General features: G+C 35.6%; 1 protein-coding gene across 1 annotated transcript; it reads right to left on the minus strand.

Moving 5' to 3' along the window:
- Positions 1-1,421: 1,421 nt before the first annotated feature.
- Positions 1,422-8,715, minus strand: LOC121988790 (transcription factor EMB1444-like). Its single transcript, XM_042542450.1, has 13 exons — positions 8,576-8,715; positions 7,879-8,351; positions 7,257-7,463; positions 6,153-6,231; positions 6,023-6,064; positions 5,885-5,944; positions 4,291-4,726; positions 3,528-4,153; positions 3,350-3,448; positions 2,672-2,812; positions 2,399-2,524; positions 2,226-2,308; positions 1,422-1,814 (listed from the first exon to the last, which is right to left on the minus strand). Exons 2-13 carry the CDS (start codon positions 7,974-7,976, stop codon positions 1,811-1,813), a joined length of 2,001 nt encoding a protein of 666 aa, XP_042398384.1. The 5' UTR covers positions 7,977-8,351; positions 8,576-8,715; the 3' UTR covers positions 1,422-1,810.
- Positions 8,716-10,046: the final 1,331 nt, after the last annotated feature.

The following is a 10,046-nucleotide window of genomic DNA, read 5'->3' on the forward strand; positions in this document are numbered from 1 at the left end:
GATTTTTCTTCCTGCCTAACATCCCAGTTGGGACTTCCCAGTCAAGTATCCGGTCATCCTTGACCTACTTGACTCTTCTTCAATCAATATCTTATTGTCAAACATCTAAACCCAAACCAAGACTCAGCTTGGTCAACCAGGTCAACCTTGACCTGAGGGATGTTGCACCAACAATATGAAGCTAGATCCCCTAAATTCGATCGGTTATATAATCGATCGATCATATACCAGGATACTTGCTTCTGAGAAATAGAGAACTGAGTGTCGAAAGATTTGATTGGTACTTTAAGCTGATCGGCTAGATGATCGAAGACTTACCTTCGAAGTGAGAAACTGAGATCGGGAACTCCGATTGAGTTTATAAGGAGATTTGCTTTACACTTTTATCTTCTATATGTATAAGAGACGAGCATGCTAAGCTGTATAAATATGACCGGAGTTATTACAGACCGCCAACCGGCTATATGAAAGAGGAATGGCATGTGAGAAAACCCTTGAGGTAGGCCGGCAGTGGAGTCCACCGGTCATATGCTGAAAGATTTGTGCTAAGTGAGAAGTTGGATCCCCTTACTCCGGCCGAGCATATGATCGGTTGGCTTTGTGGTAGGTTAGACATCCCTTAAACTCGATCGGCTATTGAATGTTCAGATATATAATAGATATCTTAATACAAGAATGTATCACTAGGTCCCCTAGGTTTGACCGGCTCATGATCGTCCTCGTACTGAAGGTCTTAGCGTTGGACGAAGAACAAAGTCTTGTGAAAAATCACACGCTGGCTATCATCTTCCTTTAACTTTAACTGTCATATCATATTTGGATCTGCCCGTAACATCCCATACGAGTGAACATAGATCACTTGATGTAAATGGATCTATAATTTACCTAAGTTGTTTGCTACACTTCTGGTGTCCACAAAGTGAATGGGACATGCTAGGCCAAGATAAAGAATAGGATGCGGTAGTGGTGTCCAATTTGACGATGGATGACTTCCTTTATCGTTACCCTCCTCCGAAAGCTACTATGGTTACTCAAATAAATTAAGAATGTTGGAGGTTATCAATGTTGGAAAAGCCAGCAAAAGATTCTTTTGCTATTGTTATACAAGCGATATCAGCTCTCGAAACGTGCCTCCAATGTCGTTCTACTACATAAACATGAGGTCGATTCGATGACTACTAGGCGTCATTTCTTATACATGGCACCCCTAGCTATCGTGATATATGTATACTAATGTACATTCTTAACACACTCAGGTTAAAAACATAAGAACAAACAATACACTGCACACCAATCGAATTATATCTATCCTTATCCTTGTTTAACCATTTTATGTTTGTATAGCCCCTATTGAGGCACAATGGCTTGCTTTATTTTATCAATGAACCTTTGCATCTTAATCACGTATTAGAACACAAATCTGCAGGAAATTTAAAGTGCTACAGTTTTGTGAATTAAGAGGGAATATTTGCAGTGGCATGTTCATGAAACGTGATTGTATCTGGGGGGGTTTGTTGCACAGATCATCACATGGAAGAAGATGGGTAGTAGAAGGCATGCCATTTAGTGAGGTAGAGAGATCAAAGAATCCAGCTACAGGAACTCGGAGGCACACTGCAGCATGGGAACTTGATCAACAGGTAGATGCAGTAGCATACTGCAGCTCACTTTTGTTGGGATGCAATGTTTCTCACAGTGTTGCGTTGTTATGATCAGGTTTTATTGTTTTATTTTCATTCTATTTAGTTTTTTTTCCCTCGATCTTCTTCACTAATCGCTTAGTTTCTGAGAAGCTGCATTCGCCCAGCTGCTACCTGAGGATAAGCAGAAAGAGGTGGTGAGTACACTACGGCAAATAAGTGGGAGTTCAAGAAAGAAGTAGGTAAATTCATGAGGAAGAGAAGAACACTAGTTGATATATATATATATGATTTTGCAAGCAAAGGATTTTTTTTAAAAAATTAATAACGAAGTTGTAATAACACTAGTAAAGTTTATACACACATATATATAAATAACCAAACTGTCACTGCAGAAAGCAACCATCCCTTGCAAGGAGAAAACACAAACAAGAAAGATGAACACCACCAATTATTGAAACTATACATCCAAACAGAGTGCATAATAGTTGTGCCTGCACTTATGATCTCAGAAGTGGTAGTTCATGTGGTTGAGCATCCATTTACATTTTTACAGAAACACTGTAATAACGCAAGGATCATTACTTCCTTGGAACAGCTACATAATTTCTCTGCAATAGCTGCATCAATGGCCAAAGAATATGCATCCTGTGGAAGCCTCTGGAAACCTTTTAAAGGGGGGGAAAAAGAGAAGAAAGTATTAGGACGGATTTCTTATACATCACAGTTTAAAGAGTAGAGTTAGAACATCAGCCTACCTCAACGACAAAATGAGCCCAAAGCTCATTTGATCTACTCTCCAGAACTCCTTTCAGGATAGTCAGCTCTAGGTGCCTGATGATGTTGGCAATCTCGAGAAAGAGCCCATAGTCATTGCACAGAACCTGATGGGATTCATAGCTTAGAAAAATGATGTGGTAAAAATCTTGACAGGAACTGTTAGGCAAGGAGGCCTACCAAGACAGTCATGAGGAAGGAATATTTACAAGTTATAGAGGGATATGTTGCAAATAATTATTTCTAAATGGTACCTCTACAAGGATTTGCCCTGGCTGATTGAGGTATTCAACAACTACGGGCCAAATTTCTTGTTCAGTACCCTGTTCCCAGGCTTTTTTGGGCCCACTGGATTCGGTCCCAGGTTTAGCAGAACTCTTAACCTCTCTTTTAACCTGCAAATCAATTTATAGCCCATAGTCATCCTGGTTTGTCAGTGACAATATATTACAAGTAGTGTTCTTGAAATATGTTAACAGTGTTTGTGTCGTCATACTCTACTTCTCTAGGACACATTTTAAGCATGGTTTTTGCCTCCAAGTAATCAGTACAATTACAACCAGGATGAAGGTATTCTCCAAGAGAAAAAAGTGTTCAGGGCGGCCTCATACATTGTGTAGCAGATGAAGTTGAGCCCTCAGACCTTGCATCTACATTAAGATGGCTTTATGGATACAATCCTATTGTTGATACAAGCTTAATTTGACGTTCTCGATATAACAAGGCTGCCATCTCATAGCTGAAGGTATATAAGCAAGCATTAATCATGTGCATGGGGTGGCAGATTAATTTTATTGTGGCTTGAATATTGGCATAATCTGAAATATTTTCACCATTTCCAAGAAAACAGGGGATGAAAGCCACTAAGATTGAATAATACAATGCTTAGAAATCTGCATATATGATAAAAGGAGTTGCTTAGAGCCGCCTACCTCATGTGAATTCTGTTTCAATTTCTCAGCGTGAGAGGAAATACTTTCTAAGAATAGCATATGGCTTACAGTTCTATCCAACAATGTATCAATGCTGCACTGTATAGCAGAACCATCATCAGAATGCTTCATTTCAAGTATGTTAAATTAATTAGTAGCTCAATATTGCTCATCTTACTTTTGATCCATTAGGAATTAGTCCGCGCAATTCCTTAACTCGGTCTTGGATTAATTGCCTGTCTCTTGGTCTCTGTTTGTAGTTGTTGCCATTTCGAGCACCTCTTTTGTTTAATACGGGCAACTTTCGACCATTGTGTACTTTAGTCTTGTGATTAATTTGGTCCTCAGTAGTAGACATACAAAAACTCTTGCATGAATTAGTTGGAGAATTTATAAATCCTTCAGCTTTTGATAGAGATGGGGACCCCTGTTGATTTGTTGGCAAGAAGCTACCCAGATCCAAAACACTAGATTCACATTTGTTTTCTGTCAAACAAGAATCAAACAGCTCCAGACAATCATTACCAAGTGATCTGAAAAGTTTTTCCCCAATAGAGCTATCATCTGGGCACAACTGTAAACTGCTCACCACCGCATCTAACAGATCTGTCTCACTTTCTGTAACAAAGCATGCACTAGCATCATCAAATATATAGTCATGATATTCAGATGCCCCAGAGTTTGAGACGGCAACTGAACTTCCAAGTGTAGTGTTAGAGAAACAGTTATTATAGTCTTCCACATAAGTCATTCCCAGTGCCTTGTGTAGCTCTGGCTCATTGCGTGAACCTTGAAAAATGCTCTCTGTTAAAGAACTAATCTTATTAGCATAATTCTTTTCTGTTTCCTTGTATGAAATATCTTTGAGACTGAGATCATAAACATGGTTTTCTTTAAAAGCAATTGTGAACAAAAAAAAACAAAATTAATTGGTTCCATACCTATTTTTTGCTCATTTTGAGTGATGGTAAATTCAGACATTTCACCTTCAGTTATGCTATTTGGGTGATTACAAAACTGTGCTCCTTCAATGGAACCGGACCACACACTGTTGCACCTTTCCTTAACTGAGTATTCATCTGTATCCAATATTGCATCTGTTCCTAGCATGTGGTCCATCAACTTTTGTGAAGAATCATGGTCAACCAGAAAAATAGATAACATGTTCTGGTCCATAGTCAAAAGCTGCTGTGACTGGTCAGTATTAAATGAACCAAAATTTGATGTCGAACCGTTTCCCAACAGAGGCACAATAGCTGGTGACCAGAGGGGTGAACAATTGATGCCTGAATCTATAAATTCATGCGGTCCCAAGCCATGATAAAATGTATAAAAAGAGTTTCTAATGTGCAGTACAAATTCTGAATCTTCAACAACCTGAAGTTACAGAGAGATGAATTCATTCAAAATGCATCATGTGTATAATAAAACCTCCACAATAATGGACAGAATCAAAACTCAGAAAGATTATCAGATATTGCAAAATGAAATATATATGTTGGGCTTGGCTTTATCTTGTAAATTTGGTCATAAGAGGAGTTTAATGATGTTTCTTGGACCAAGGGGATTATGAAGATTCTTTCACAAGGTTGGTATTCTTGTTTATTTCCTTATGTCATTTACTTATTATGCATGATTTAAATTGAGCACTTTTGGGATGAATTAGATATGCTGGTTTGTAAATGGAAAGAACTTAGATGTTCTTAAATGATTGGAATGGAGAAATAAGAAAAGATGGCTTAAATTAAAGGTACTTCATGTGTTTCTTATTGTGTAATCACAGACAGCATTATTCGTATGGGCAAATTCATTGGGCGTGTGGTTATTTTTGAAAATATTCTATAATACTTTGAGACATTATTCCTTCGAGCTTATACCTAAGACAACTATTCAATGGCAAACTAATCATTAAGTGAAACCCTTCAAAGATATAGAAACCTAAAGTAATCCTTAAGAGAAACCCTGGTTGCATGATCAAACTAACAACCCTGGTTCACGTAGTATAGAAATGTAAAACTAGAGGAAAATAACTGCAAATCAAGAATACAAGTAGTTAGAAGCTATCTTTAACTAGTGAAGAGAATGTTCAGAGTAGAAAACCAATCATTATAAAATGGGTCTGTTCAAGATGGTATAAATTGTCTAACTCCATTGATTCTCTCCAAGAAGGCATAGATGACAGAAAAGGTTGTTCAATCGCAATACTGTGATCCTGGATTTTTATTTGGACCAATTATTAGTGGGAATGCCATTGGAAATCAAAGCAAGAGCAACTCTGGACAAAGATGGAAGATTGTTCTAGTTCTTTCCCTCCCTTCTGAATAGTATGAAAACTCAATTCTGACTTAGAAAGAAAGTAGAACTTAATCACGAATGCTTTTATTTTTAATCATATTTACTGGGGCATTTATTTGTAGCTGATATCTGACATTTCTACTAACTCATGGAACTCCAGCCACAAAGAAAATATAATAGCTAGTGGAATTAAACATTAAAATACAAGGATGAACCCTACAACTAGACAAGAGGACCAACCGTTTCTAATGATCCCAGCTGCACAACTCCATAGTGGTCAACTGGTACAAGCAGTACAGTCTGCAAAACCAACAAATAGCCTAAGTGCATTTCTTAGCAAAAGCAATAGGCAGAAGGTAAGAGAATGGGTGTCAATACCTTGATTTTTGCTGCCAACTGAAGTTGCCAATCCTTGAATATCTGTAAAAAGAAATAATTCCACATTTCACATTTTATTCAATGCAGAAAAGTAATAGTAGTTAATTTGTCAGTTACTCAACGAACTCACATCTGGTTGGATTTTTGATTTTGATGCACTAAAAAAGAGCCAACAGTGCTGCTGACTACGTGCTGCTTCTCCTACAAACCTGTACGTAGATGGATGCATGCTACCAAACTAAGAAGTCTTATTAAGAAAACAACAGCTAGCATGATAGGATGTTGATGTGAGAATCTAAATATCAAGTTGAGTACCAAGTGCTTTTCAAAAAAAAAAGGAAAACACAAAGGTTATCGACAAACTCATCATTTTTGAATGAATGCTCATTAATGTTTGCTTGAAGACAGTAAGTGAAATAGCCTTCATAACATAAAAAAACGAATCATCAATGGTAACAAACATGCAAAAAGTTCACAAATAAATTCCATTAGCAGCTCATCAAAAAAGTGATTAATGTTTGTAAACAAGATTGTTTCCAAACTAGTAAGTCGCTTAGCTTGTTTAAGTATTGAACATGGCATACAATTTTATGTTTGAAGTTTTATTCTTAAGTATATTAGTGTGGGTTAAATATATTATGACATGTATAAGTATACTTTCATATTCAATTTTAAAATGTTATATCAACATAAGACATACCTGAAGTTTTTTTTGGCAAAAGAAACAAATGTTATATAAAACTGTGCATAATAACTTATTAAAATTATTTTAAATCATAGTGCTGTAGCATTAACACACATTATGCAAATTCATGGAACCTAGAGAAATTTATGTACCTTGCTTTATTTGTTTATAAAATTATAACAAATCTAAAAGTTAACAAACAAATTCAATTACCAAATCAAAAATTAGATTAAGCATAAGAAGAAAGTTTTTTATTTAGTTGAGTTCTTTTGACAAACAAGCTTGAATGTAAATATCAGAGCCCAACATGATTATGCTGAGCACAAGCCCATTGTTTAAATACATGAGCTAGAAGACAGTCAAAGGTTCTAAAATCAACTAAGCAAACCAAACCAACTTTAAGAAAGAAAGCCATTTTAGTCAGACAATCAGTGTTAAACAATGGAGATTTGGATAACTTTACATGTAGCACCTTGACTAAAACATGACTAGTCATTCAAGAAGACTAAAGCAGTGTGTTAAGCAAGAATAATGATTCAGCCAGCATACCCCTGGCCAAGCGAGTATTTATGCCGTTTCATATCTGCCAAAGCCAACTTAACTGGATCGCTTGCAAATCTCTGGTCTTCAGCATTCACAGAAGTAGCAAAAGATATCACCCTACGATTAATGTAAGAAGACTCACAAGAGTGTGTCTCCTCCAATCTATACTTTTCTTTTTCCTCGTTAAAATAGTCATCCTCCCAAGTCAATATCCTGAAACAACAAATGCACAAACATCAGGAGGAAAAATTGTTGTAGATTATGTATAATTCTACTTTAATATAATAAATTTATGTTCAAATAGACAAGGATCTAACCTAGGTTAAGCTCACACATGAAGGCTGAATTTACTCAAGTGAAAAGACAGAAATTGTGTTAAGTTCATTTTTTCACTTACCTTCCCTCTGTCTCCCTCTCCCTCTTATTTATCCATCCAAGTAAACCAATCCTAAAGGGAGTAACAGTTCCTAGATTTAATTAAAAAAACAAAATTGGTTCTATTTCTGATTAGGCAGAGCATTAAGTTTATATATGCTGTCATAAGTCAAGTGACCAATCTTTTTTTTTTGGCACGAAACAACAGAAACAACCTTAAGTAACCAGGTAAGGATATAACAAATAATCTTACATCTTGTCCTGCTCAAGCTTCCAAAACCCAGCATAATCCCACTGTGTATTTTGGCACAGACGCCTCAGTAGCTGCCTTAGCTCAGAAGAATTTCTCATTGGAAAGTTGTAGTGAATCTCTGAAACAGTGAAATTGTTGAGAACGATACACTCCTGGTCAACTCCCTCTATATGAGTCTCGTCCTGCTTGCTTCCAACGCAAACCAGCTCGTTTGATCGGTGGCTCAGCAGAACACAGAAACAATATGCGCATTGTTTGTCTCCCCCTGATGACTTTCAGGCAGGCTATGAGTATTATTGGACTCAGGCAACTGCTGTGCGACAGAAGAAGAACCAGTGACAGAGAATTCAACAAGTTGTTAGACCCCGTTGTTCCGATTGCTCAAGGTTCAACCTGAAGGGTTCGATCACCTACAACTGCTCTCTGGTTACTGATGCGATCATCTTTCATGCGGCACCATCTTTTCAACCTTACTACAAATCCGATACAAGAAACGTAAAGTTTAGTTATGAAGCAGTATCGATTTATGCACTCTTTTATGTATCCAAGCAACAATCTTTCCACTTTTCACAAATCTTTGAAGGGAAAAAAAAAACTTCCCCCAAAAATTGTAACTTGATGACGCATCTGTCAAATCCTAAAGTAACAATCCTTAAAAAAGGAACAAACGAAATCTAATGAAAGCCGTAAGAATCACCTCAGGAAACAACAAGAAGCGAACGAAAAGGAGATCGAAGCCAAAGATCTCAACTCCTGTTCTTGATCGTCTTGTGCCACGGCGAGCGTGATGAGCGAGGTCGCGCGGCTATTCTTTTAACTTTGCCTGTTCCCGGACGTGAACGGTCCGAATGAACTGCATTTAAATAGCACCGGTTTTTATCCGAGAAAGGGCCCCGCGATCCTTCCACTTACAAAGCAGGTAATAAAGGCGGGTCACTTAGCAACGGCGCGAGAAAACGTCGCATAAGTATGGTCGCTTAAAGTAATATTTTAGAGAAATTTCAAAATATATACACAGAGATTTTCATTGGAAGATATTCAAAATAATTTATTTTTTCTCCATTGATTTATTTATTTATAAAATTTTATTGCTAGAAAATTTGAGCTGGTAAAAATATCTTCATTCTAATATTATTAGTTTTATTTAAAATTAATATAATATATACTAATTTTACTTGAAAGTATTATAATATAGAGTAATTTGACTAAAATTATTTAGTATTTTAATATATTTTAAAAACTGTTCTCTGTTTGACAATAATGAAAATGAGGAGCTCCTTAATTAATTATGATTTTTCTCAATAAACAAATCCCAAACCAAATTTATAATTTTAATTTGGTCGGTCGATAAGATTAATTTATATATTGAAAAGAGTGACATGAACGTTGCAGCTGGCATCGACACCGGCAAGCAAAGCAGATAATGAAGAAAAATATAAAGAATACAGTTAACGTCTGAAGACAGCACTGCCTTTAATTATCTATTAATTATGTAGCCATCATTTGAGTTGAAAATTGCATGTCCACTTGTAATTGGGAGACAAAGATGGATTTATCTTTGTCGGTTTTAGTTGACATTGAGCTAAATTTTTTATTATTTTTTTTTAAAAGTATATTATCATTAGTAATTTTAGTATTAGTTTTTGAGTAAGTACATAAAAAATGGAAAATATATATCTATATAGAAAAACATTAAACTTTCATTAATAGTTAAAAGAAATTTATTTAAATACTCTAACTTTAGATCAATTTGTGATCAGGTGGTGCCCAAACATATGTATTGATTTCACATGTTGGAAAATGAAGTAAAAATAGAGAAAGAAAGTTCAATTGAAATTAACAAATTATACTTTTATTATATATGATATACAAAGTTAAATAATGGATTCAATTTTGAGTATATCTTTTTATTTTAAAATTGTGTTCAATTTTAATTATATTTCATTTTAATAGAGCTAGAGAAGTCCAATATGATGTGTGAATCCACTAAAATATTGTAAGTATATTGGGCTATAGTACAATGATATTTACGAGTCAATTCTCAATTACAATATACTATAAAATAAACTAAGAGGATGCAAGTGAACCAATAATTCATTTATCATCTATTATTCTCTTATTGAAATATATTTTAAAAGAGAAAGAAACATTTAAGAAGTAAATAAAAT

Source organism: Zingiber officinale, chromosome 1B (assembly GCF_018446385.1).
Source record: "Zingiber officinale cultivar Zhangliang chromosome 1B, Zo_v1.1, whole genome shotgun sequence".
Lineage (NCBI taxonomy): Eukaryota > Viridiplantae > Streptophyta > Magnoliopsida > Zingiberales > Zingiberaceae > Zingiber > Zingiber officinale.

What these genes read in the sequence shown, in the direction of transcription:
- LOC121988790 (XM_042542450.1), bottom strand. Translation starts at nt 7,976, where the DNA reads ATGAGAAATTCTTCTGAGCTAAGGCAGCTACTGAGGCGTCTGTGCCAA. An exon ending in AGTTGGCAGCAAAAATCAAG is followed by an intron (nt 5,945 to 6,022) that starts GTATTGACACCC and finishes TTGGTTTTGCAG; the next exon opens with ACTGTACTGCTTGTACCAGT. An exon ending in GGGCTCATTTTGTCGTTGAG is followed by an intron (nt 2,309 to 2,398) that starts GTAGGCTGATGT and finishes CCCCTTTAAAAG; the next exon opens with GTTTCCAGAGGCTTCCACAG.